This window comes from Zootoca vivipara, chromosome 13, assembly GCF_963506605.1.
Source record: "Zootoca vivipara chromosome 13, rZooViv1.1, whole genome shotgun sequence".
Classification (NCBI taxonomy): domain Eukaryota; kingdom Metazoa; phylum Chordata; class Lepidosauria; order Squamata; family Lacertidae; genus Zootoca; species Zootoca vivipara.
Window position 1 is genome coordinate 508,427 of NC_083288.1, and position 27,938 is coordinate 536,364.

At 47.4% G+C, this 27,938-nt stretch overlaps 1 protein-coding gene across 1 annotated transcript; it reads left to right on the plus strand.

Annotated features, from left to right (window-relative positions):
* GLTP (glycolipid transfer protein) lies at nt 1-27,695 on the plus strand. The gene is made up of 5 exons (XM_035134853.2): nt 1-195; nt 15,345-15,406; nt 17,458-17,591; nt 19,705-19,855; nt 27,199-27,695. The coding sequence occupies exons 1-5, from the start codon at nt 93-95 to the stop codon at nt 27,379-27,381; spliced, it is 633 nt and encodes a 210-aa protein (XP_034990744.1). The 5' UTR covers nt 1-92; the 3' UTR covers nt 27,382-27,695.
* Nucleotides 27,696-27,938: the final 243 nt, after the last annotated feature.

A 27,938-nucleotide genomic window follows, 5' to 3' on the forward strand; every position in this document is an offset into this window, starting at 1 on the left:
GAAGCGGCGCCTCGCCGGCTGCCTGGCGGGCTGCTCGCTGCCTGGCTGGGCTCGGCTGGCTCGGGGTGCTGGCGGTGTGGCGTCGGGGCGCCATGGCGCTGCTGCTGGAGTACGAGTTCAAGGCGCTGCCGGCCGACAAGCAGATCGACACAGAGCCCTTCCTGGAGGCCGTGGCGCACCTGCCGCCCTTCTTCGGTGAGCCAGCGCGGATCCCGGACCGAGCCCTCCCTCGCCAGTCACCCGCGGCGGCGGCGGAGCCCTCGCGCTTACTCCGGAGCAGCTGCCGCGGGCGGGGACCGGAGCGCGCTTGCAATGCGGGGCTGAAGCCGCTGCTGCGCGGCCGGGCGAAGGCGGAGCGGGGCCGCGCTCCGGCCGGCGCTGCGAGCCATAGCTGCCAAGTTTCCCCTTTTCTCGCGAGGAAGCCTATTCAGCATAAGGGGAAATCCCGTTAAAAAAGGGATAACTTGGCAGCTATGCTGCGAGCGTCCCGCGCCTCGGCCGCCTCCTTCCTTCCAGCAGGAGACTCGTGAGGCGCCTTCGGCAGAAAGTGCGGGGGGAGCGCGCGACGGGCGGCACTTTCGGGCGCGGATCTCTTTGAGGCGCAAACCGTTTGGTACAAAGAGGAGATGTGCGCGCGCTCAGGGACACTTAAGGAGAGCAGCTGGTAGCCAGGGCACATGGGAGGCGTCTAGACGTGTCCCAAGGCTTCATCGCGTTTTCTTGTCATAATTCGGACAACAGCCCTGCCAGGTAGGGGGCCTGCTTCTCCCCCCGCCCATTTTGCGGAGGGAGGGGGTGAGGCTAAGAGAGAGAGGCTGGTCTGCCACTATCCAAAGAGTAGAATAATTTTCATTCCGTTCTCAATTTGTATGTTGCTTTTCTGCAATGCTGTACACAAATGGCAGTTTATAACAGGTGAAAGAAACCACCAAGATCCCACAACCTGTACAGTCTGATCCAATGAAGATAACTTGTAATGATAAAAAGGACTATAAATAGTTCTCGACCCAGAGTGGTGTTAGAGTGGGAAAGACCAGGGTTCAAATTCCCACTCAGCCACTGGATGACCTGAGGCCAGTCACTGCCTCTCAGCCTAACCTACCTCACAGGGTTGTTGTTAGGATAAAATGGTGGCGGACAGAAGTGTATGGGCGACCGTGAGCTTCTTGGAGGGAAGGTGGGATATAAATTCAATAAATAAACCTCTTGTATTGAATATTGCTATTGATTATTTTGAGTGCTTCCTCTTGCATTGGGCATTAGAGTTTTGCCCTTCTCCATCTGGAGGGGACCAGGCTGGGCCAGGCCTATTATGTCTCTTAACATCTCTTCACTGCACAGTCTGGCAGCAGTAGTGGTTTTCTTTTCTTTTCAGCTGTCTTTATGGGTGAATTGCAGACCTGAGTGACATTGTGTGGAACCTGCATGTTAGGAGGCAGTACTGTATATCTGTGCCACATACTAGGGGCAAAGCAGGAGGGCATCATGCTTGCACCCTGCTCAAAACATCTAGTGGGCCATTGTCAAAAGCTTGATTGCAGGATTGCCAAAGGCAGGTCTAGCCTGATTTAGCAGTACTGTTCTGAGGTGCTTGGAATAAACGGTGCCAGTTCAGGGATGGAGTCTCTGTGCTTCTGGACACCCAACTCCCATCTCAGTCACTGCTGTCTCCAGGTAGGGCTGGGAGACACCCAGGTCTGAACCCTTGGAGACCCGCTGTCAGTCAATATAGATCAGCTTTTGCTAACCTGGGCCCCTCAAGGTTGTTAAGAGTACAACTCTCATCACCCCTGACCATTGACCAAGTTGGCCGGGGGTATTGGGAGTTGTAGTCCAACAACCTCTGGGGACTCCAGGCTGCAGAGATCTGATGTGGACCGCATGAGCAAGAGGGACCTCAGGCCAGACTCGGTGTTAAGGTGGCTTCCTCTGGTGGTGAGGTAGAGTGCTGGGAGACCAGGGTTTGAATCTTTGTCCCGCAGCAGCTTTGGAGCCCTTGGCATGGAGTCATCCGCTGTTTTGTGCTCTGCCTCAGCTTCTCCACTTCAAGAAAAGAAATGACTTAATTTCAGTAGAGTTGTTGTGAGGACAAAGACAGCTGTTATGCAAAAGAAGAGCATTTTATGTACGAAAGGGGGTGGTGCAGTTAAAAAACAGGACTGTCTATCCTGTTACTTGGCTCAGAACATCTTGAGGGCACCAAGTTGGCCAAGGCTGCTCTCCCTGAAATGCTGCTGGAGCTTGAAAGATCTTTCAGGTCCACCAGTAGCTGGCATTCAAAGGAAGACTGCTTCAGAATAAAGAGGTGCCATTCAGCTATAATTTCTGCTCACCTCACCTCAGAAAATATATTTCAGGGTTGGAAAAGGTTCAGGAAAGGGCATCCAAAATGATGAAAGGGATGGAGGGACTCTCCTAAGAGGAAAGGTTGCAACGTTTGGGACTTTGTAATTTAGAGAAAAGGCAAGTGAGAGGTGGCAGGATAGAAATTTATAAAATTATGCATGGCCTGCAGAAACTGGGTAGCTAGAGGAAAGTTTTTCTCCCTCTCTCATAATGCTAGAACTTGGGGACATCTGATGAAGCAGAGCGTTGGAAGATTCAGGACCGAGTAAAGAAGTGACTTCCTCATGCAGCACATACTTCAGTGATGGCGAACCTATGACACGCATGTCAGACGTGACACGCAGAGCCCTCACTGCTGGCACGCGCCCCATTGGCCCATTCGTGCTGTTGTTGTTGTCCCCCCCCCTTTGTTCTCCCGCTCCTCCTACAGCTTGTCTCTGCTGTTAAAACCCAGATCCTTTGTTGTTGTTGTTGTTGCTGGTAGCCAGAGATTGGTTTTTTAACCCTTTCTGTGCTGTTTTTTGGCAGTTTGGCAAACTGTGATGGGGTGTAACAGCGTTCGTTTTTTAACCTGTTCTGTGCTGGGTTTTTTGGCGCTTTGGCAGACTATGTCGGTGCTGCGTGTTAGTTCCAGCGAAGGTATTATTCGTCATTTATTTCTGTTCTCTTTCCCCCTAAAGAAGCGCAGCAGCTTTGGGGCATCCCCCCCAAAAAACAAAGCAACTTTTGCACCCCCCCAAAAAAAACTCCAAAACTTTGGTCAGCAGCTCCCCCCAAAAAGCTTAACAACTCTGGGCACTTTGTGATAAAGAAGGGGTTTTTAGTTTGGTTTGGTTTGGTTAAATAATTAATTTTTGGTTTATTAAATACAGTTATATATTACAATTATACATTTTTGTTATTTAAACTATAAATATCGCAAAATTATGGTTTTTCTCTTGAAGTGACAACCACCTGAGTTATGCTCGGTTTTTTGGCGAATTTTGACACACCAAGCTCAAAAGGTTGCCCATCACTGACATAGTTAAACTCTGGAACTCCCTCCCACAGGAGGCATTGGGGGGCAATCAGTGGCTGGTAGCCAGGATGGCTCTGCTCTTCCCCCACAATGGGAGGCAGCAATATTTCCGAATGCTGGTTGCTGGAAACTGCAACTCTTTCCTAAGGTTTCCATCTGTCTCTTCCGACAAGTTTTGGCCAGGGCTTTGCTGTTCCCTTGGGCCTGCAAAGGTGTGGCTGGGGAGAGGAACCTGTGGGGAGGTGCCACTTGGGTTACCTAATTGCCAGCCTAACCTTATCCTGCAGGTGTGTGTCTGGCATTTTCCCACTCTGAGAAGCAGGGACTCCGTTTTCCTTCTAAATCCAGAGGCTTGATCTTGGCAGCACCCAACAACCTCTTTTTCTTGCCTCCAGCCCTACAAGAGAAATGGGTTTTTTTTAACGCAGCTGAAGAAATGACCATCAGAAGGATGCTGCTGGATCCGACCAGGGCACCCTGAAGTCCAACATCCTTTTCTCACAATGGGCAACCAGCCCCCCCCCCCCGGAAAGCACAGAAGCGCAACAGCGCTCTCCCCACCTGTGATTCCCGGCTATAGCATTGTTACGGTTTTTTGGGGGGGGGCATCAGGCTGGATGATACCAACATGTCCCTTCCAATCCTGGGCATGCAGAATTAGAATCAGTGAGAGGAAACCTATTGATCCAGTTTGACTAGTCTCTTGGCTAAGCTAATGGCCTCAGCTTGCTAGTTAAATACTGCTGTTTACATGCCCAGAGAAGTTGCTCTGTTGCCATAGAGACAAATGGGTGGGCCTTTTCTCACCTCACCTGGCTGATCCTATTTACAGGTAGGTAGCCGTGTTCAAAACAAAATAAAAAATTCCTTCCAGTAGCACCTTAGAGACCAACTAAGTTTGCCATTGGTATGAGCTTTCGTGTGCATGTGAAAGCTATGTCATTCAAGGATGGAGAATAAGAGGCCAAATATCAGAGGGGCCCCCTGAGATTTGCACAAGAATATTATAGTAGCCATGATCCTTCATGGATTTGCCCAATCCTGTCTTAAAGCCATCCAGGTTGGTGGCCATAACTGCATCTTGTTGGAGCAGGTTCCATTGTTTTAAGCTTCTGCTATTTAAAGAAGGCTGTCCTGATTCTTCCAACACTGAGATTTACTGGGTAACCCCAATTGATTTTTGTATGGCGAGACAGGGAGGAAACCTTCTCTCTGCCTGTCCACAGTCTCCACAAAAGTGGGCATTACCTTCTCTTTGCAAAGCCTTTGTGCTTCTGGTTTTCCCAGGGACTGGCTGCATCCCTCCAGATCATGGAAAGGTGCTCTGGACATGCTCAGAAAGGCACCTCAATTGCAGCATGTCCTCTGGGAGCAGCCATTAACTCCTCCAAGATTCAGGATGAAGGAAGGAAGATTCAGGACAGTGAAAGGGCTTCTGCACTCAGTACGTACCGGTAGTTCAGCTTTGGAATTCCCTCCCACAGGAGGCTGCAATGGCCACCAGCTTGGATTTAAAAAAGGACCGGACAAATTCATGGAGGAGGAGAGGGCTGTTGGTGGCTCTGCCTCCACACTGGAAGGCAGCAATGCTTTCGAATACCAATTGTTGGAAACCACAGGATGTCAGGGGGCTGTCAGGAGAGGCAGGTTAATCTACAGGTCAGAAGGAAGACTCAATGTGAAGTCAGCTTCTTTATTCAGAAAAGGAAAACCCTAGTTGAAGACGTTGCTGGGACTGGCGTCTGCCCCTCCTTTGCTCTCCAGCCCTCTTCCTCCGGACTCCTCCCAAGCAGTTGTCAACTATAGCAAGAAGGAGGGATTCCCCTCTAGGCCTGTTGCTCAGCAACACACGGCTCTTCATGATCTGGGTGTCAGTGGAGGAGGAGAGCTTGCTGTAGAGCAGGCATCCCCAAACTTCGGCCCTCCAGATGTTTTGGACTACAATTCCCATCTTCCCCGACCACTGGTCCTGTTAGCTAGGAATCATGGGAGTTGTGGGCCAAAAATCTGGAGGGCCGCAGTTTGGGGGTGCCTGCTGTAGAGGGACTGGCCAACTGCTGTGAAGCTGAGGCAGCGTCTGGCTCCTCTCTCTGCTCCTCTCTGAGATCCTTGGCACCCAGCCCTGTCCTTGAATGGCTTCCCTGGTTCATGGGGTCAGTATCCAGACCCCATCTTCAACACTGTTTTTGAGATAAATGGTGTCTTTCTGAGCATGCACAGAGTATCTTTCCGCTGGAGTAGCCACGGCCTAGAATTGTGGGGTGTGGCTTCTGGGCTTTATCCTGAGTATTACATGGCACAGTGTGTGCACCTAGATATCTTTATTTTCCATGAAGGATTATTTGTGGGTGGGGGCAGTTGTCTGTTTTTCTGCCTTCAGGAGATGCTGGAGCAGGCTCCTCTGAGCAGGGTTTGTCTAAGGAAAACCTCTGTGTTGAGGCCACGGGGTAAACGGAGAAGTTGAGCAAATGTTTGCCAAGGAGCCGCTGAGCGCTTTGTCCTGCCTGGCTGCATTTCTTGCCGGCAGTGATCAAAATGCGCCACATAAGGAAAGTGATCGCTGGCTTGTCAAATAAGGAGCGCACTTTCATAATGGATGTAACTGGAACTCTTTGCTCCCTGGGCACCTTGGGCCGATTATGTTTTATGCACTGCCTTCTCACTGTACCAGCCTCAGGGTATCTGTTGAGCGGAGCTGTCAATTGTTAAAAAAAAAAAAACCTTAAATTCATGAGAGCCAGAGCTCATAAAAGGTCTTAATCTGGGACGGGATCAGGCTGGGGACCAGTTCAGAAGGCTGGGACTCAGGAACAATGAAGCAGGGTTCTGATACCGTATGTATATCCAGGCCCACTGAGTAAGTACAGCTCAGCCCTGCTCACCTGGGGGATTCTCTGTCTCTCTAGTCTAGAGCATTTTTAAACAGTGGAAACAAGGCAGTCTGTGGTCTGCAGGCTTACGATCTAAGAGACAGGACACAAAAAGGAAAAGCAGGGAGTTGGGAAAGCAACACAGCTCCCAAAAGGAGTTTCGTAGTTCTTATAATGGCCAGTTGTTAAGCACACAGTTTGAGAGGCTGGTTGAGTGCAAGAATGTAAAACTGAATCAGAGCAACCTGTGGAAATTGCCTTACTTTGGGGAAGGAGTCATGTTGAACTAGCAGAATTCAGCAACCCCAACCCCACCCCCATCCCTGTGCAATGGCCTTGATGCCAAATGGAGCCTGTATGTGTGGCGATCAGGGGATTTGATCCAATCTAGCGGCAAGGGAGTGGCAGAGGCAAGGAGCTGGCTTGTTGGAGCAGCACCCTGCCCTGCCCTGGCTCTCCCTTGAGTGTGGAGCAGTGACTGGCTGTTCTTTCTTCATGCCCAGACGTCTTCTTGAGCAAGAGCTCCTTCCAAGTGCTGCACCCTAGAAGAGAAATCCACTGGGGCAAATCCCACACTTATCTTTGCTTTCCATCTGCCCAGCAGCTATGCAGCTTCTTCCTCTGGGAGCTTTGTCAAAACTTGAAGGATTCTCCCCAGGGTGTTTTTTGGGGGGTGGGGAGAGGATAGCTTTCCATTTAGGGTGATCTGTTGCTATTTCATAAAGCACTTCCTGAAAAGTGCAACCTGTTCTATGAACTTCATTGTGTTCTGTATGAGGGCATAAGGAGAGCCTGCTGGATCAGGCCAGTGCCCCATCTAGTCCAGCATCCTGTAATAATAATAATAATAATAATAATAATAATAATAATAATAATAATACCCTGCTCATCTGGCTGGGTTTCCCCAGCCACTCTGGGCGGCTTCCAACAGAAATATTAGAATATACCAATTACTTAAAGATTAAAAGCTTCCCTTTTAAAAAGACAGTCTTAGAATCATAGAATCATAGAGTTGGAAGAGACCACAAGGGCCATCCAGTCCAACCCCCTGCCAAGCAGGAAACACCATCAAAGCATTCCTGACATATGCCTGTCAAGCCTCCGCTTAAAGACCTCCAAAGAAGGAGACTCCACCACACTCATTGGTAGCAAATTCCACTGCCGAACAGCTCTTACTGTCAGGAAGTTCTTCCTAATGTTTAGGTGAAATCTTCTTTCTTGTAGTTTGAATCCATTGTTCCGTGTCCGCTTCTCTGGAGCAGCAGAAAACAATCTTTCTCCCTCCTCTATATGACATCCTTTTATATATTTGAACATGGCTATCATATCACCCCTTAACCTTCTCTTCTCCAGGCTAAACATACCCAGCTCCCTAAGCCGTTCCTCATAAGGCATCGTTTCCAGGCCTTTGACCATTTTGGTTGCCCTCTTCTGGACACGTTCCAGCTTGTCAGTATCCTTCTTGAACTGTGGTGCCCAGAACTGGACACAGTACTCCAGGTGAGGTCTGACCAGAGCAGAATACAGTGGTACTATTACTTCCCTTGATCTAGATGCTATACTCCTATTGATGCAGCCCAGAATTGCATTGGCTTTTTTAGCTGCTGCATCACGCTGTTGACTCATGTCAAGTTTGTGGTCTACCAAGACTCCTAGATCCTTTTCACATGTACTGCTCTCAAGCCAGGTGTCTCCCATCCTGTATTTGTGACTTTCATTATTATTTTTGCCCAAGTGTAGTACCTTACATTTCTCCTTGTTAAAATTCATCTTGTTTGCTTTGGCCCAGTTATCTAATCTGTTAAGGTCATTTTGAAGTGTGATCCTGTCCTCTGGGGTATTAGCCCCCCCTCCCAATTTGGTGTCATCTGCAAACTTGCTCAGGATGCCCTCAAGCCCATCATCCAAGTCATTGATAAAGATCTTGAATAAGACTGGGCCCAAGACAGAACCCTGTGGCACCCCACTAGTCACTACTCTCCAGGATGAGAAGGAGCCACTGATGAGCACCCTTTGGGTTCGGTTAGTCAGCCAGTTACAAATCCACTGAATGGTAGCATTGTCTAGCCCACATTTTTCCAGCTTCTTTATAAGAATATCATGGGGCACCTTGTCAAAGGCCTTGCTGAAATCAATATAGGTTACATCCACAGCGTTCCCTTCATCTACCAAGCTTGTAATTCTGTCAAAAAATGAGATCAGATTAGTCTGACATGACTTATTTTTCAGGAACCCATGCTGACCTTTAGTGATCACAGCGTTTCTTTCTAGGTGCTCACAGACTGTTTGCTTAACGATCTGCTTTAGAATCTTTCCTGGTATTGATGTCAGGCTGACTGGGCGGAAATTGTTTGGGTCCTCTCTTTTCCCTTTTTTGAAAATAGGGATAACATTTGCCCTCCTCCAGTCTGCTGGGACTTCACCTGTTCTCCAGGAATTCTCAAAAATAAGTGCCAGTGGTTCTGAAATCACCTCTGCCAGTTCTTTTAATACTCTTGGATGTAGTTCATCTGGCCCTGGAGACTTGAATACATCTAAACTAGCCAAGTATTCTTGTACTACCTCCTTACTTATTCTGGGCTGTGTTTCCCCTGCTGAATCATCTGCTCCATATTCTTCAGGTCGGGCATTGTTTTCTTTTTTGGAGAAGACTGAGGCAAAGAAGGCATTGAGGAGTTCTGCCCTTTCTCTGTCCCCTGTTTGCATTTCACCATCTTCTCCTCTAAGTGACCCCACTGTTTCCTTGTTCTTCCTTTTGCTACAGACATACGCATAAAAGCCCTTTTTGTTGCTTTTAACCTCTCTGGCGAGCCTGAGTTCATTCTGTGCTTTAGCTTTTCTGACTTTGTCTCTACATGTGCTGGCTATATGTTTGAATTCCTCTCTGGTGATTTCACCCTTTTTCCATTTTTTTGAACATATCCCTTTTAAATCTTAACTCGGTTAAACTCCAGAAGAGCATGATCACTCCCACCTAATGATCCTGCCACTTCTACCCCACTAACCAGGTCATCACTATTGGTTAGGATCAGATCTAAAATGGCTGATCCTCTTGTTGCTTCTCCCACTTTCTGGACAATGAAATTGTCTGCAAGGCCAGTGAGGAATCTGTTTGACCTTATGCTCTTGGCTGAGTTTGACATCCAACAAATATCAGGATAGTTGAAATCCCCCATTACTACTATCTCACTTCCTTTTGAATGCCTGGTCATCTGTTCCAGGAAGGCAACATCTGTGTCCTCAGTTTGGTGATCTATAGTAAACTCCCACAATGAGATCACTGTTATTTTTCTGTTAACCAGTCAATAGCCCTGGTTAACTCCACATTCCAGTAGGCCATCAGGGAATCAGCTGAAAGGCCATCAACATGGGATAAAGCATCCCCTACCACTCTCTGGAAACCATTTGGATCCATTAAGTGGTGGGGGCGGACCATCCAAATCGGTCCCACCTCCCTGCAGAGGGGAAGGGTCACGGAGAAGTCCAGTTGCACCAGGAAGTGATCTGACCATGGCACTTCTTTAGTTTCGCTTTTATTTAGTGTCAGATTCCAACCAGATGCCACAATGAGAAGCCCGCAAGCAGGACCCAGGCGCAAGGGGAACTCTCCCCTCCTGTGGCTTTCAACATCTGGGATTCAGAAGCATCGCTCAGATAGCTTCTTGTGGGAGGGAGTCCCATAGTTTAACATTGTGCTGCATGTATAAGTGCTTTCATTTATCTGCCCTGAATCTCCCAACACTGAGCTTCCTCCAGCTGTTTTGTAGAGGCTCAAAGTGGATCAGCTAATCTAGCCCTTGCCCACCTGATGTCCTCGAGATATTTTGGACTACAACTCCCATCACTCCCAGCCAACACTCCAGATTGGCAAAGGCGGACCAGATCTCTGAAATGTAGGAGTATGAATGTGTATATAAATGTTAGAATCCCAGTTTGTAACCATAATTAATGCAAAGCAGGGGGATAGTACAAAGGAGTGGACCAGTGTTGACAGCCATCTGTCTTGGGAGACAATGGAGTGTGAAATCCAACGACTGTGTTTTAGAGATCATCTTAGGGGCTCCACTCTGGATTTGTGCAGGGTTTATTCCTTAGCCTTTTCTTCTCCCAAAGATGTCCCACAAGGCAGTGGAGGTTTACGATAAGAGTTTCCTTCTCTTAGATGGGCTCCTTTCTCAGGTTGATGAGCCCCATCTGCCCAAAGCTGCCAAGTTATCCATTTTTTAAAGGGATTTTCCCTTATGCTGAATAGGCTTCCTCACGAGAAAAGGGAAAACTTGGCAGCTATGCATTTGCCCCTCTCTTCCCTCTACAACAGGGGCAGAAACTGCCCTCTTGACCATTGGATCCACCACGGGTCACATCTGCTCAATCTGCCAGAGCCTGTCTTGGCATGCAGGGGAAGTCCCTAACTCCCCAAGGGTTTGAGAGCCAGCGACCATCCTCACCTGGTCGAGGCCATTTTTGGGATGCAGCTGCTGTTGCATGCCAAAGATGAGCAAACTACCCCACCAGAGGTACTATCCCTCCCCTAACACCCCATACATCCTGGAGTGGACCAAGGGACCATATATTTCTGGAAATTTGGTGTGGAACTAAAAAATATCCTGTAAAAGGTTGAGACTTCACTTGGAGTGTCTCCTCCAGGTGGCATGTCTGCTTGAGAGTCTAGCCATTGTTGTGAACCCCAATTTGAGCTGACTGCTCTCCTGCGCTCAGTTGGCAACAAGGCCTTTCCTGGCTTCTCTTTCCCAACAGGGGGGAAAGTTGGCTAATCAGGCAGGGCCACAGAAGAAGGTCTGTCATCTTCCTCTCGTCCTCCTCCCTCCTGCAACCTTTTGCACTCTGCATCTGCATGGGATGCTGCCTGACCGGCTTGATGCAGCAACAGCTGCTGAAAATCCTGCTACTCAGGTTCAGGCCCTTCCTCTGACCCAGTTGGCTCTAGGTGCAGGCACCTGGGGGCACCTGGGGGTGGGGGAGGGTGGAAGCGCGTCTCCCCTTGGGCCAAATCGGCAGGTGACTCTTGCAAGGCAGCTGCTCTGCCACTCAGCCATGGCTCTTGCTCAGGTAGCTGGTAAACATGCCTACAGGCAGGTATTGTGGGGCTGGAACCAGAAAGGCAAGAATGTTGGGTCTGTTGTTGCATCTGACCGGTGGGAAGGTGGCACTGAAGAGCAAAAGCTCTTGGGAACTGTTAGAAAGTTGGGCGGGGGTTGTCTCCCCACCCGGCTGCCTGGGCTGCTTTGGACTCGCCCATAGGTGGCCTGGATGAGGCCAAAGTTGAGTGGCAGAGCAGCTGCCTTCATGCAGAATGTCCCAGGTTCAATCCCCTGCTTTTCCCTGTTTGGGCTGCGAAAGACTCCTGTCTGAAAACTGCAGACAGCTCCTGCCATCCTGAAGCCCATCTAAGGCAAACATCTCATGTTTCTATTTAAAGCAGCCCTTCCATTCAGAACCATGAAGACCCACTGGGCTCTCGCTTCACCTTGAAGGGGAAGGCTGTGGCTGAAGTGGCACATGGAGTCACCTGCTTAGTAGTAGTAGTAGTAGTAGTAGTAGTAGTAGTAGTAATAAATAAATAAATAAATAAATAAATAAATAAATAAATAATTTATACCCCACCCATCTGGCTGGGTTTCCCCTGGTATTAAAATACAATAATTTATTAAACATTAAAAGCTTCCCTAAACAGGGCTGCCTTCAGATGTCCTCTAAAAGTCTGGTAGTTGTTTTTCTCTTTGACATCTGATGGGAGGGCGTTCCACAGGGCGGGTGCCACTACCAAAAAGGCCCTCTGCCTGGTTCCCTGTAACTTGGCTTCTCACAGCGAGGGAACCGCCAGAAGGCCCTCGGCACTGGACCTCAGTGTCCGGGCAGAACGATGGAGGTGGAGACACTCCTTCAGGTATACTGGACCGAGGCCATTTAGGGTTTTCAAGGTCAGCACCAACACTTTGAATTGTGCTCGGAAACGTACTGGGAGCCAATGTAGGTCTTTCAAGACTGGTGTTATATGGTCTCGGCGGCTGCTCCCAGTCACCAGTCTAGCTGCCGCATTCTGGATTAATTGTAGTTTCCGGCTCACCTTCAAAGGTAGCCCCACATAGAGCGCATTGCAGTAGTACAAGCAAGAGATAGCCAGAGCATGCACCACTCTGGCGAGACAGTCCACGGGCAGGTAGGGTCTCAGCCAGTGTGGTGCAGTGGTTAAGAGTGGTAGACTCGTAATCTGGGGAACCGGGTTCGCGTCTCCGCTCCTCCACATGCAGCTGCTGGGTGACCTTGGGCTAGTCACACTTCTTTGACGCCTCTCATCCCCACCCACCTCACAGGGTGTCTGTTGTGGGGGAGGAAGGGAAAGGAGATTGTTAGCCGCTTTGAGACGTCTTTGGGTAGTGATAGCGGGATATCAAATCCAAACTCTTCTTCTTCTTCTTCAGCCTGCATACCAGATGGAGCTGATAAACAGCTGCCCTGGAAACAGAATTAACCTGCACCTCCATGGACAAAATGACTCCCAGGCTGCGCACCTGGTCCTTCAGGGGCACAGTTACCCCATTCAGGAGCAGGGATTCCTCCACACCTGCCCACCCCCTGTCCCCCCAAAAACAGTACTTCTGTCTTGTCATGATTCAACCTCAATCTGTTAGCTGCCATCCATCCTCCAACTGCCTCCAGACACTCACACAGGACCTTCACTGCCTTCACTGGTTCTGATTTGAAAGAGTCATTTGTTAATTGCATTTCTATCCCACCTTTTTCTCCCAAGAAGCTCAAGGCAGGGCCCAGGGCTCTCTCCCTCCCCATTTAATACCCACCACAACCCTGTGGGGTAGGTTTGCCTGGGAGGCCGTGAGCAGCCCAAGGCCATGCAGGGAGCTTCATGGCTGAGTGCGGATCTGAAAACTGGTCTCCCAGGTCCCAGCCTGACACTGTAACCATTGAGCCACGCTGGTTCACATGGGCTTTGTATCCAGGTGGGGCTGACTGGGACCCCTGCCTGAAACTGTAGAAAGCCCCTTTCAGACATGATAGATTGCGGGGGGGGGGGGGCACGGCTCGCCAGGTGGACTCCAACTCTCATCCACCATCCCTGACTACTGGCCATTCTGGCTGTGGCTGATGGGAGTTGGAGCCTGAAACATCTGGAGGAGAGCAGGGCGGCTCAGGGATCCTGACCACCACCTGTGGGCATTGGGCAGGGCATCAGAACTAGGCTGGATGCCCATTTCCCCACCCATTTTAATTGATTTGGTGAAAGATGGCGAACACATGGATGCTAGACAGAAAAATAAGGGCTGAGGAATCTGTGGCCCCCCAGGTGTGCCGGGCACCAGCTTAGTGTGGGGTTTGACTAGATGACCATTGGGACCCCTTCCAACTCGTCTATCAATTCCTCTTCACCAGAGCCATCATGGCCAGTGGGACTTGTAGTCTGGCAACATCAATGGCAATGCAGCCAGTGGATCCTGCTGAGATTCTCCACCCTTGCGCTGTGTTGAGAGACATCTCCCTCTGACCGATTTCATCACTCCAGAGAATGCTTTTGACAGACAATAGGCAGGCTTGTTCTCTCCTAGGCTTCACAGTAGGAGCTATTATATTCTCTTTGCAGCCCCTCCCCGCAAACCCCCTTAGTCTGATCAGCTGTACAAAGGCTGCTTTGAGAGCCAAACTGCTTCTTATGGGTACTGTATGTGGGTAAACTGGTTCACTTGAGATCTAGCAAAGTGTTTCTCCCTCCAAAACAGTATGAATACCTGACGGCTTCATAAACTAATGTGAGCTGTGAAGATATCACAGGGTTGGGGGAAACTGTGGAACTCCTTGCAACTAGAAACTGCCCAACAAAAGATTTTCTGGAAGTACTAAAAGGCTGTTGGTGCTGACGCTGAATGCATGTGTTAAGCAGGTACAGGGTGTGGGCGCATCCAACTTTATAATGTTTGGACTGTCTCTCCAAAGAGATCACACTGCCATGCGTCTGGTTTTCCTTATTATCCCCACAACACCCCTTCAGTGTCAGTTAGGTTGAGAGAAATTGATTTGGCCCCTCTGCCCACCTCCCATGCTGCATCATCTCTGGTTGGATTAGAAGACCTTTGCAGTTCCTCCCAAATTAAACAGCTCAGGACCGCAAGTCCTCAAGCACTGCCTCTCCCCGTATAAACCATCCTGGACTCTGTGTTCATCCTCTGAGGCCCTTCTCAGTGTGCCTCCTCCACATGAGGTCCGGAGGGTGGCAATGCCGGAACAGAGCCTTTTCCATCCTGGCTCCCCATTTGTGTGTGGGGGTGCTCTCCCCAGAGAGGTCCGCCTGGTGCCTTCTTTGCATATCTTTAGGTGCCAGGCAAATCTTTCCTCTTCAACCAGGCCTTGGGCCGATTAATACTCTACTGCCTTTAAAATGTGATTGTGGGAGGGGATTGTTCTTTTGTTGTTTTTGTGCTTTGACCTTGTATTTTTATCTTCTGAGCTGCCCTGAGATCTTTTGATGAAGGGTGGTATATAAATCTATTAAATAATAATAATAACAGTCCTAGGTACCTCTCCTTGGAGACTTTCACCCCTCCTGATACCTGGTTCAGCATGTCCAGCCTCCTGCAATGCAGGTTTCTTTCGTCCAACGTGGGGCTCAAACCCCTGACCTGAAGATTAAGAGTCTCGTGCTTAACTGCCTGAGCTATCCCAGGAGTCACCTGCATTGCAGGAGGCTGGACAGGATGACCCTCGTGGTACCTTCCAGCTCTACAATTCCAGGATTCAATGTGACTGACAGCCAAACAGAAAACTCTGTTAATATAAAAGGGTTTGCATATCCTGAGCCACCATTGAAAAGTCAAGAATATGCATGTTATTCAATTGTCAATGTGGTTCAGATTTGCCAGGTGTCTGACAAGGGCTGTCTTCAAAAAGATGGTTCTGCTGCCTATGTAATAAATGAATGCCAAATCATATAAAAAGTGTCTGGAGGTTCTAGTCCTTGTCAAAAACTCAAATGATATGTGATTTTCTTCATTATAGCTATATTCCAGTGCCCGATTCTGGGCTCCATTCCGTGGCAGCTGTGGTTTGTATTAATGCCAGGCTGCTCCTTTTCCTTTCAGATTGCTTGGGGACGCCCATTGTGTATGCGCCAGTCAAAGCTGACCTCTCTGGGAACATTAAGGTAAGGGCATTTGTGAGTCTTTGGGAGAGGATGGCCAGTCAAGTGGGAATTGCACTACAATGGTGGGCAGAGCAGGACCAGAACCCAGGGGGAAGCAGCTGCTTTGCTGGCAGGAGGAGGTTCCAGCAGGGCCAAAACTAGGCTTTCTGTCACCCAGGGCAAAGACCCAGTCTCTCTCTCTCTCTCTCTCTCCCTCTCTCTCTCTCTCTCTCTCTCTCTCACACACACACACACACACACACACACAACCCTCAACACATTTGTTTATAAAGGGCATAAAAAGTAGTTTAAAAGAAGCTGGAGAAGTCTTTCCAAATACTAAAGTTGCCTTTGTATGTGTCTTTCATTCAACCTTAAGTAGATCTCCTCACAGAGTAATAGATCATTTGAGGACTTCTAAGAAGTATTATGACTGTATGATATACCACTTCTACCACCACTACTAATAATGATGATAGAAACTGTAGTAATAATCAGGCATATAAGTATAAGACTGCAGAATCTTTACACAGTTACCTGGGAGTAAGCTCCATTGAATTCATTGGGACTTCTGAGTAGTAAAGGCTTGTAGTTTAAGGCTCTAAATAATAAAATAAAAGATTAAATACCCCACAAGTTTCCTTTAAAAAATTGCTGAAGAATTTAAAGTGGATTGACTACATTTTCCTTCCAAATTACAGGAAGGGATAAATACAAAGTGCTTCGTATATCAGCATCACATTTCTTTCATTACAGGTATTTTATTTTCAGTATAAAGAGGACTCAGTTTTTGTAGCTGATTGTATACACCAGTGCCCTCTTTATGTATTCTCATAGTGTAAACATGTATGTTGTCCTCTAAATCCAAACACACACACACATACACACACACACACACACAGAGAGAGAGAGAGAGAGAGAGAGAGAGAGAGAGAGAGAGGGAAAACAGAAAAGCAAGCAATACTCCAAAGTGCTTCTGTTCCCAAAAAGGGCAGGAGGTGATGTTCTGATCTCTTCACCGCTTTTAATTGATCTCTGAGATGTTGAGGGAAACAAAAGAAAGAAAGAAAGCTTCCCCTTTTCAACTTTGCTTGGAGAGCAACCTTCTCCAAGATTTCTCTTCTGCAAACAGTTCCAAAAACAGACAGGGGGAAAGGAGGCTCTTTTTCCAGGTTTTCTTGCATCCCCTAGCAAATTAGCATCCCTCTGGTTCTCAGCAGCTCAGGTCCACTCTATGAAAGACTTGATGCCGCAAGGAGGGGGCATGGTCAGAGGAAGCCCCTGCAAGCTGGGAGCCTCAGTGGTGTCCCTCTGGCTTCACCCAGGGATGAGACTCTGGCTACCCCTCCCCCCATTAACTATGGCCCTGGTTTCCAGGTTCAGTCCCCCAGGGCATCTTCAGTTAAGAGGGCGGCTGATGGGAAAGACCCCTTGCCACCAAAGACCCCCTGGAGAGCTGCCACCAATTAGAATAGTAAATACTGGGCTAGAGGGACAAATAGCCTCACCAGATATACAGAAGTTTCCTATCTTGCAATCTTAGTTGAGATTCCTGCATTACAGGGGCTTGGAATAAAAGACCCTCTGGGTCCCTTCCGACTCTACAATTATATAATTCTCTTGTTGAAAGTGGCATTTCTTGCTTGTATAATAAAACCACAAGTCTGTTGTCATGCTGCAGTTCACAGGCTGGTGGCCCAGATTAGCTTGTTTAAAGGAGCAAGATACTTCAGAGAGCAGTTTGGCAAAAGGGAGGGAGCGTTGGTCAGGTGTAGAGGGAGGATGAGGCGGCCAGGTGTGGGGAAAGGGGAGCCAGTGGGCAGGTGGGTGTTAGCCATCGAGGAAGCAGCCCCTACTTAAAAAGATTTTTAATTACATGGTGAGAATTCAAAATTGGTAGCAGCCACTGCCTTCCCCTCGCTCCTCAAAACAAAAGTGAGATGTACAAGGGAGATGGTAGAAATGAAGAGAGCAAAAATGACTCTTGATTTCTTACTATTTGTCACCTGTGCCATGTTCTCTGTGTTGTTGAATTGGCCTTTCTGTGTTCTTTCCGTTTGGTTCCATTTCAGAAAATACGAGCTGTTTATGAATCAAATCCAACCAAGTTCAAAACGCTGCAGAACATCCTGGAGGCAGAGAAGGAGATGCATGGAGCGGCTTGGCCAAAAGTTGGAGCAACCTTGGCACTCATGTGGCTGAAAAGGTGCCTGCGGGCAGCGGGGCCGATCCGGGTTAGAGGGTGGTGGCTTGGAGGCATCCCTGGTGCCTGGGGGGCTGACGGGATGATGCCATGTGGTCACCCAACAGCCTCTGCCAAACAAATAATCCTCCAGAAGATTTCATCTCCCAACTGCTCTCCATCCCAGCCAGGAGAGCCATGCTGGCTGGGGCAGATGGCAGTTCTAGTCCAAAACACCCGAACAAGGAATGAGGTGGGAATGGCTGAGGCTTTTGTTCACTCCCCACCTGGGTGTGGAGTGCCAAAGAGAAAGACAACACATGGCATCATAGAGTTGTAGAGTTGGAAGGTACCCCCAAGGGTCATCCAGTCCACCCCCTGCAATGCAGGAATCGCAGCTCAAGCATCCCTGGCAGGTGGCCATCCGAGTTCTGCTTAAAAACATCCAGTGGAAGAGAGTCCATCACCTTCCAGCTTCTTTATTTACTCTGAAAAATAATTTAATTTATTTCATGAAATTTATAGACTGCTTGATTGTAAGAAGAAACACATGAAAGCAGCTTACAAGAAGAATAAAACAATACAATTGTCAAAAAGCAATTAAAAACCAGCTATTTCAAACTTTCAAAAATTAATTTAGACTGATGATAAAGCTAGAAACAGCTTGAAACACATGTCAACATTCTGCATCGCTAGAAAGTCTTGCCTAAACAAAAACATTTTTAGTCAGTCCTGAAAAGAGCACGGCAAAAGCACCTGTTTTATATCAATAGGCAGGGAGTTCCAAAAAGTGTTCCCTGCCACAATATGATCCAAGCTTTAGGGGAGAAGAGGAGGATGAGAATTGGCATGAAAACATAGGAACAGAATTGTTGGTGTGAAGTCTCTGCAGAAATATAAAAGAAAAATGGTCTGAATATAATATATACTGCCTGTGGTGGGAAATGATTAAATCATTAACCAGTGATTAAAACAATTTCACTGATAGCCTCTCCCCCCCCCCCCCCGTTTTGACAATGTTATTAGTATAGGTTGGTGAACAGCTGGAGTGGAAAGAAACACTAATAGTGACACAAGAATGGAGAAAATACCAATAGTAAAAGGATGGTTTCCAAGAATCTGGAAGGTAGCTGTGGTGCATCAGCTAGGAAGGGTTAGATAGATAGATACAAATGATACTACAGTGGTACCTCGCAAGACGAATGTCTTGCGCAACGAAAAACTCGCTAGATGAAAGCGTCTAGCGATTCTTTGTTGCCTCGCAAGACAAAGTTTTCTATGGCCGCGTCTCGCAAGGCGATTTTTTTTTGCCGCCTGCCGTTTGTTTCCACAAGACGAAAATTTCATAAGACGGCATGACCCGCAGAACGAATTATTTCCGTCTTGCGAGGTACCACTGTATATGCATAGAGGTATATGTTACATTTATGCAGTTCTTGTATTTTCTAAGTAAAATAAAACAAATGATTATTTTAATCCATTTCAATCTGCTGTTGAACACTGCTCAACACTGTGCGCTTCTTCAAGGATTAGGAGGCTTAGCTCACCTGTTCACTGTGTTTCTCTGCCCACCCCCAGCATGCAGTCAGTTTCATCTTTGTATCCCAGAACACTCCTACTTTGAATGAAAACAATCTAGTCTTCAGGCCTTAGTCCAATTTCACCTCTTTTGCGAGAGGGACCAGAATGGGGCTGGGCTTCAATCCAGCCGGGGTCTCAAGAGGATTCCAGCTGCTCAGTTTTCTCTGCTATGAAGGAAGCTGTGCTGCTATCATTTTTTGGGAGGGGGGGTGGTCATTGGCTTGTTTCTGTTTTTGTCTTAAGATGTATTTTGCATTTTCATTTTGTGTTTTTCTGTTGTGAACCACCCTGGCGGAGGGCAGCATACAAATAACAGCCACTCCCATCAGCCTCAGCTAGTGGAGCTAGTGGAGCTAGTGGTCAGGGGCAGTAGGAGTTCTAGTTCACAACAGGCGCCACATTGGTCACCCCTGTTTTAAGTGACGAAAGGTTAGGGTGCTGCGTTTCATGGCTGTGCCTGGCAGGTGCCTCGCAGTGACTGAGAGTCCATTCAGCCCCCTCACAGGGCAGGTGTCTCTCCCCCCCCCCGCCTCACCTGCCCCGTTTCTCCTCGCAGGGGCCTGAAGTTCATCCAAGTTCTGCTGCAGAGCCTGTGTGATGGCGAGAGGGACGAGGAGAACCCAAACCTCATCCGGGTCAATGCCACCAAAGCCTATGAGTTGGCACTGAGGAAGTACCACGGCTGGATGCTACAGAAGCTGTTCTTGGTGAGTGCAGCTCACAAGAGCCACCCAGCTGAGCCAGCCTGATCCCAAGGGGCTCTGTACATCATGCCTAATTTTATAAACTTCCTGTCGTGTCACCTCTCACTCACCTTTTCTCTAAACTACAAAGCCCCAGTTACAGGTAGGTAGCCGTGTTGGTCTGGTGTAGTCGATCTCTCCTAGACAATGACAGCTCTCTTTCTCAAGCTCTGGGAGGAAGACCTTTCATTGCCTACAGACAGCCACCCAATCTTAAACAACTCCTCACCCACAATAATACAACCACCAGACTTAACATGGGCACTGGTACCAGAGCCTGCAATAAACCCAGATGCCAACTTTGCTGCCACATACACCCGGACAACACCATTACTGGCCCCAACAACAACAACAAACATACGATCTCAGGTCTATTTAATTGCGCATCTTCTAACATTGTGTATGCCATCAAATGCCAACAGTGCCCTTCAGCTCTCTATATTGGACAAACAGGCCAAACCCTATGCCAAAGGATAAATGGACATCAGGAATCACAAGACAGAGAAACCAATAGGAGAACACTTCAGTCTCCCAGGACATTCTATACAAGATATCAAAGTAGCTGTCTTATTACAAAAGAATTTCAGAAATAGACTGGAAAGAGAAGTTGCTGAACTGCAATTTATCACCAAACTTAAAACCACGGAGAAACCTGGTCTAAATAAAGACACTGGTTTCTTATCTCATTATACACAATAAAGCTATCTTTAGCCATCTCACCCCTTGCTTTTTCTGTGGGACCAATTGCAGTCATAAACAGTCGTGAATTCTTCCTGTAAGACCAAATGCAGTCATAAACAGTCTGGTTCCCACCACCCTTCTGAGTGGTGCCCCTCCCCACCCTCTCACTATATGTGGTGACTTCTGTTTCAGTGTATCTGAAGAAGTGTGCATGCACACGGAAGCTCATACTAATGACAAACTTACTTGGTCTCTAAGCTGCTACTGGAAGGAATTTTTTAATTTTGTTTCGACTACAAAGCCCCAAACACTGCAGCCTTGTTTCATGGGGGAGTCACTCCAGCCTCTTGATTGTTTTAGTGGCCCTTTCCTGAACCTTTCCCAGTTCTGCAGTATCCTTTTTTTTTGTGGTGAGGTGGCCAGAGCTGTGAGGTAACCAGAAATGATAGCTGAATAGAACCACCTTATTCTGAAGCAGTCTATCTTTGTATGCCAGCTATGGAGGTAGGGAGAGCTACAGGAGATGCCTTCGTTGTGGATTTGGCCCAGAATGGTCTGTTTGGCCCCTGTTGGATGCTGACATAGATGGGTCTTAAGGAGAATCCTGATGGACGTCCCTTTGCTGACTGTGCTTCAGGCTAGGAAGGCTAATAGCTACTTACTAACCTGTTCTCAGTGTAGAAATCTAACCCAGCGTTATACCTGTTTTGCGTTTTGAAAGAATTCTGCACTAAAGTAACCTGAGTCTTGCACCAGGAAAACAAGGTGAATTCTGTCATGTGCACCATTTTTTCCCACCTGTGTGTGTATAATTCTGCTAGTCACTAGGAGGGGCGAAGCAGCACAAGGCGCTGAGGGCACAACTCATGGAAATCCAGCTCCCCTCCTCTCCTTCCCCACTTCTCTGGCTTCTGAGATTTTAGCTGTTGTTCTGCACATGCTTTCAAGTCTGTCTTGCTGGTCATGAGGACTGAAATTCTCACAACACTGTGTATCCATTTGTGTGCTCACCAGTTGCAGAACGCAGACATGCCCAAACATCCAGGAGCAGAGAGTTACCTAGATTTGCATTCAACACTGACGTCAAACTCTACATATATTAAGTAAAATAGAAGCATCATCACCCAACCCCCCCCAGCCTCCCCCCCATCTACTTCTCTTCCCCTCTTCTTCCCAATGTCTCAACAAATGAAACTGATTTGTAAAAACGATAAATGGGAAAAATATGAGAGAGAGACATTGCACATACTTTTGTAAATCAAGAAACCTTTAATAAAAATACTTTAAAAAAAAAGTACTCCCCTCTTGTTATGTATTAGTGTACAGTGGTACCTCTACTTACGAATAACTCTACTTATGAATGTTTCTACTTACGAATGGAGCTCTGTGCGCCATCTTGGATGCGGTTTAGATAGGATTTTTTCTATTTACGAATTTTTAGATAGGGTTGCTTTGACTTACGAATTTTTTCTCCCAATGCATTCCTATGGGATTCGACTTACAATTTTTTTTGACTTACGAATGTGTGTTCGGAACGCATTAAATTCGTAAGTAGGGGTGTTGTTGTTGTTGTTGTTTAGTCGTTTAGTCGTGTCCGACTCTTCGTGACCCCATGGACCATAGCACGCCAGGCACTCCTGTCTTGCACTGCCTCCCGCAGTTTGGTCAGACTCATGTTCGTAGCTTTGAGAACACTGTCCAACCATCTCGTCCTCTGTCGTCCCCTTCTCCTAGTGCCCTCCATCTTTCCCAACATCAAGGTCTTTTCCAAGGATTCTTCTCTTCTCATGAGGTGGCCAAAGTATTGGAGCCTCAGCTTCACGATCTGTCCTTCCAGTGAGCACTCAGGGCTGATTTCCTTCAGAATGGATAGGTTTGATCTTCTTGCAGTCCATGGGACTCTCAAGAGTCTCCTCCAGCACCATAATTCAAAAGCATCAATTCTTCGGCGATCAGCCTTCTTTATGGTCCAGCTCTCACTTCCATACATCACTACTGGGAAAACCATAGCTTTAACTATACGGACCTTTGTCGGCAAGGTGATGTCTCTGCTTTTTAAGATGCTGTCTAGGTTTGTCATTGCTTTTCTCCCAAGAAGCAGGCGTCTTTTAATTTCGTGACTGCTGTCACCATCTGCAGTGATCAAGGAGCCCAAGAAAGTAAAATCTCTCACTGCCTCCATTTCTTCCCCTTCTATTTGCCAGGAGGTGATGGGACCGGTGGCCATGATCTTGGTTTTTTTGATGTTGAGCTTCAGACCATATTTTGCGCTCTCCTCTTTCACCCTCATTAAAAGGTTCTTTAATTCCTCCTCGCTTTCTGCCATCAAGGTTGTGTCATCTGCATATCTGAGGTTGTTGATATTTCTTCCAGCAATCTTAATTCCGGCTTGGGATTCATCTAGTCCAGCCTTTCGCATGATGAATTCTGCATATAAGTTAAATAAGCAAGGAGACAATATACAACCTTGTTGTACTCCTTTCCCAATTTTGAACCAATCAGTTGTTCCATATCCAGTTCCAACTGTAGCTTCTTGTCCCACATAGAGATTTCTGAGGAGACAGATGAGGTGATCAGGCACTCCCATTTCTTTAAGAACTTGCCATAGTTTGCTGTGGTCGACACAGTCAAAGGCTTTTGCATAGTCAATGAAGCAGAAGTAGACGTTTTTCTGGAACTCTCTAGCTTTCTCCATAATCCAGCGCATGTTTGCTATTTGGTCTCTGGTTCCTCTGCCCTTTCGAAATCCAGCTTGCACTTCTGGGAGTTCTCGGTCCACATACTGCCTAAGCCTGCCTTGTAGAATTTTAAGCATAACCTTGCTAGTGTGTGAAATGAGCGCAATTGTGCGGTAGTTGGAGCATTCTTTGGCACTGCCCTTCTTTGGAATTGGGATGTAGACTGATCTTCTCCAATCCTCTGGCCATTGCTGAGTTTTCCAAACTTGCTGGCATATTGGGTGTAGCACCTTAACAGCATCATCTTTTAAAATTTTAAACAGTTCAGCTGGAATATCATCACTTCCACTGGCCTTGTTATTAGCAGTGCTTTCTAAGGCCCATTTGACTTCACTCTCCAAGATGTCTGGCTCAAGGTCAGCAACCACACTACCTGGGGTGTACGAGACCTCCATATCTTTCTGGTATACTTCCTCTGTGTATTCTTGCCACCTCTTCTTGATGTCTTCTGCTTCTGTTAGGTCCTTACCACTTTTGTCCTTGATTATGGTAATCTTTGTACGAAATGTTCCTTTCATATCTCCAATTTTCTTGAACAGATCTCTGGTTTCCCCCATTCTATTGTTTTCCTCTATTTCTTTGCATTGCTCATTTAAGAAGACCCTCTTGTCTCTCCTTGCTGTTTTTTGGAAATCTGCATTCAGTTTCCTGTATCTTTCCCTATCTCCCTTGCATTTTGCTTGCCTCCTCTCCTCCGCTATTTGTAAGGCCTCGTTGGACAGCCATTTTGCTTTCTTGCATTTCCTTTTCCTTGGGATGGTTTTCGTTGCTGCCTCCTGTATAATGTTACGAGCCTCCATCCATAGTTCTTCAGGCACTCTGTCCACCAAATCTAAATCCTTAAACCTGTTCCTCACTTCCACTGTGTATTCACAAGGGATTTGATTCAGATTGTATCTTACTGGCCCAGTGGTTTTTCCTACTTTCTTCAGTTTAAGCTGGAATTTTGCTATAATAAGCTGATGATCTGAGTTACAGTCAGCTCCAGGTCTTGTTTTTGCTGACTGTATAGAGCTTCTCCATCTTTGGCTGCAGAGAATATAATCAATCTGATTTCGATGCTGTCCATTTGGTGATATCCATGTGTAGAGTCGTCTCTTGTGTTGTTGGAAGAGAGTGTTTGTGATGACCAGCTTGTTCTCTTGACAGAACTCTATTAGCCTTTGCCCTGCTTCATTTTGAACTCCCAGGCCAAAACTTGCCAGTTGTTCCTTTTATCTCTTGATTCCCTACTTTAGCATTCCAGTCCCCTGTAATGAGAAGAACATCCTTCTTTGGTGTCATTTCTAGAAGGTGTTGTAGGTCTTCATAGAATTGGTCAATTTCACTTTCTTCAGCACCGGTAGTTGGTGCATAAACTTGGATTACTGTGATGTTAAAAGGTCTGCCTTGGATTCGTATCGAGATCATTCTGTCATTTTTGAGATTGCATCCCATTACAGCTTTTGCCACTCTTTTGTTGACTATGAGGGCCACTCCATTTCTTCTACGGGATTCTTGCCCACAGTAGTAGATATGATAGTCATCCAAACTGAATTCGCCCATTCCCTTCCATTTTAGTTCACTGATGCCCAGGATGTCAATATTTATTCTTGCCATCTCATTTTTGACCACATCCAGCTTACCTCCATCCATGGTTCTTACATTCCAGGTTCCTATGCAATATTTTTCTTTACAGCATCGGACTTTCCTTTCGCTTCCAGGCATATCTGCAACTGAGCGTCCTTTCGGCTTTGGCCCAGCCGCTTCATCAGCTCTGAATCTACTTGTACTTGTCTTCCACTCTTCCTCAGTAGCATGTTGGACACCTTCCGACCTGAGGGGCTCATCTTCCAGCGTCATAACTTTTATATGCCTGTTGTCTTTGTCCATGGAGTTTTCTTGGCAGGGATACTGGAGTGGCTTGCCAGTTCCTTCTCCAGGTGGATCACGTTTAGCCACCATCTTGGGTGGCCCTGCATGGCATAGCTCATAGCTTCTCTGAGTTATTCAAGCCCCTTCGCCACGACAAAGCATTGATCCATGAAGGGGAAGTAGGGGTACCCCTGTATATAGTTTTCCCTCAGGAAACAGTTGTTTTAGGAGGGAACTTTAAAAACTATAAACAATTGTTTTAGGAGGGAACTTTAGGAGGGAACTTTGAATTATGTTTGATACATTATTTGAGCCACCCTCTATAAAAGCAGGCCAGCTCGGCAATGCAGTTAGTTCTGTTCTGGCTTCCGAATAAAGAGCTTCTTAAAGAATCGCTGTGTTGTCTACCCACTATTTAATACCTCTTTTTTTATATCTTTTTTTCTTAAACAAGACAAAACAGTGGATCATCCCTAAGAGTATGCTGGTCTACTCTCCATGTTGTACAACATTTATTTTCCACTGCAGTTCAGGTGGGGTGGGTGTTTAACTCCAGGTGGTTTTGCCACACCTTCCGTCGTCTGACTGGGTTGGCATGTTGGCCATTTTTCCTGGGGGGGGATGAGGGAGGGCAGCCCTGGGCATTGGTCTTCTGGGTGAGGAGGGCAGAGATAACTCAGGCTTCATTCACACCAGACATTGAAAGCACAGTCATGGCTCCCTTCAAAGAATTCTGGGAACTGTAGTTCATGAAGGATGCTGAGGGCTGTTGGGAGTCCCCTGTTCAACCACCAACCTGGCTTCACATGGAGCTCTTCAAATTATAGGCCTCTGAGGGGGATAGGAATCTCCTAACAGTACAGACTACAGCTCCCAGACCAGAATCCTTTTTTGGGGGGGTGGGGAGCCATGACTCTTGAAGTGGTCTGAGACTGCTTTAAATGTAGGATGTGAATGAAGCCTCACTCTGAACATGACAAATGAGTGCAAAGCTAAAGAGAGGGATTCACATCCTCTCCAAGTGTCCTGATTTTCCAGGGAACATCCCAAAATTACTGAAGCCATCCCAGTTTCTGATTTGGTCCTGGAATGTCCTGCTTTTTCTTTTTCCTCCCCTCCACATCTAATAATTAAAAGTGGTGTGTGTTTGTGGGTAGGTGCAAAAGCAGACAATAAAATTCCTGCACCCAACGAAGGAAATGGTGAAGCTGGCATACGAAGCCCTGCCTATAATTTTGAAGGAAAAGGTCACCAATCCATGTTAAATTCTTTACTGGCCATGCTTCAGCAGCTGCTTTAGGCTTGGGGGTGGGGGTGGGGGAGAGAAGCCGACTGCATACCTGCCAAGTTGCTGTCAGAGAAATAAGGGCCGGAAATAGCAGAACGGAAGTAGCGCTGCCGCCATTTTGGAACTGGGCGGAGCATGCTCAGAAGTGACTTTTGATGCTGCTTTGCCCAGTTCCAAAATGGCCACTGCGCCAGAAGTCGCACTGCAGCCATTTTGGAACTGGGCAGAGCAGCATCAAAAGACGCTTCTGAGCATGCTCCGCCCAGTTCCAAAATGGCCGCCGCACCAGAATAAACCGGGGGAAAACAAAAAAAACCCCGTTTTTTCAGCTAGGAACAGCTGGAAAAATGGGGATTTCCTGGGGAAAACGGGAGACTTGGCAGCTTTGGCCGACTGGCTCCTCAGAGAGAGAACTTTTGCCTCCCTTTCCTCCCCCCCCTTAAACTCCCCCCTCCTGCGTCCAGCTAGCCACCTCCTTCCACACCCCCCCCACGCTCCTTGTCCCTCCAATGACAATGGGTAGATCACTGTCAGTTTTTCATACTGGGTAGTAGATTGCAGCCTTTGAAGTTGGACATGCCTGATCTAGTTCAACCTGCTGTGATGCGGGAATGTGCAGCTGTCCCATACGGGGATCAAACCTTCAACCTTGGCGTTATCAGCACCCGCTCTACCAACTGAGCTAGCTGGAGTTTCTTGCTTCGTGCGACTTGGGTTTATTCTGCCTCTCTTTTGTCCTCACCCAGGGCTCTGTGTATGCTCTCCCTTACAAATCGGATTTGCTGAAAGCCCTGGAGAAAGGCAAAGAGGTGAAGGAAGAGGAGACTTTAGAGAAGATCCACCAGTTCCTCTCCAAGGCGACACCCGTCCTGGATGCAATCTACGAAATGTATACAAAGATGAATGCTGAACTGAGCTACAAGGCTTGACCAAGCCGCCTCTCTCTGCCCCACCTTGGCCAAGAAGGCCAGATGTTCTCCTGGTCACTGTGAGCAGCCCCTCCGGCTGGGTCTCAATCTCCGGAGAAGCTCAACGTAGAAATGCATTTCTACCGAAACTGAAGCAATACAACCTTGAGATCATCTCCAGGATCTTCCTGAACCTTTTGTCCTGGTCGTTCAAGAGCTTAAAAAGTATTTTATAATCTTTATCTAACAGATTTATTTATAACCAGTCTTGGGAAATGAGGGGCACCTGGCAATAAAGCTTAGCTAACTGGTACTGTATTACACACACACACACACACACACACACACACACACACACCCCTACTATTTGTACTTTATAATCTCTGTATATTTTGGGATTCCTGTATAGTTAGATGCCTTGATGGTGCAGCAAGTATGGCTGTTTGTACCTGGTTTTTTGGTGTGCTGACTGAATTAGGTAGGTATTTCTCCACAACAGATGCCAGCAAAGTGTGTGTGTGTGTGTGTGTGTGTGTGTGTGTGTGATTTGCACAAAGAAGTAATAATGAAATCCAGCC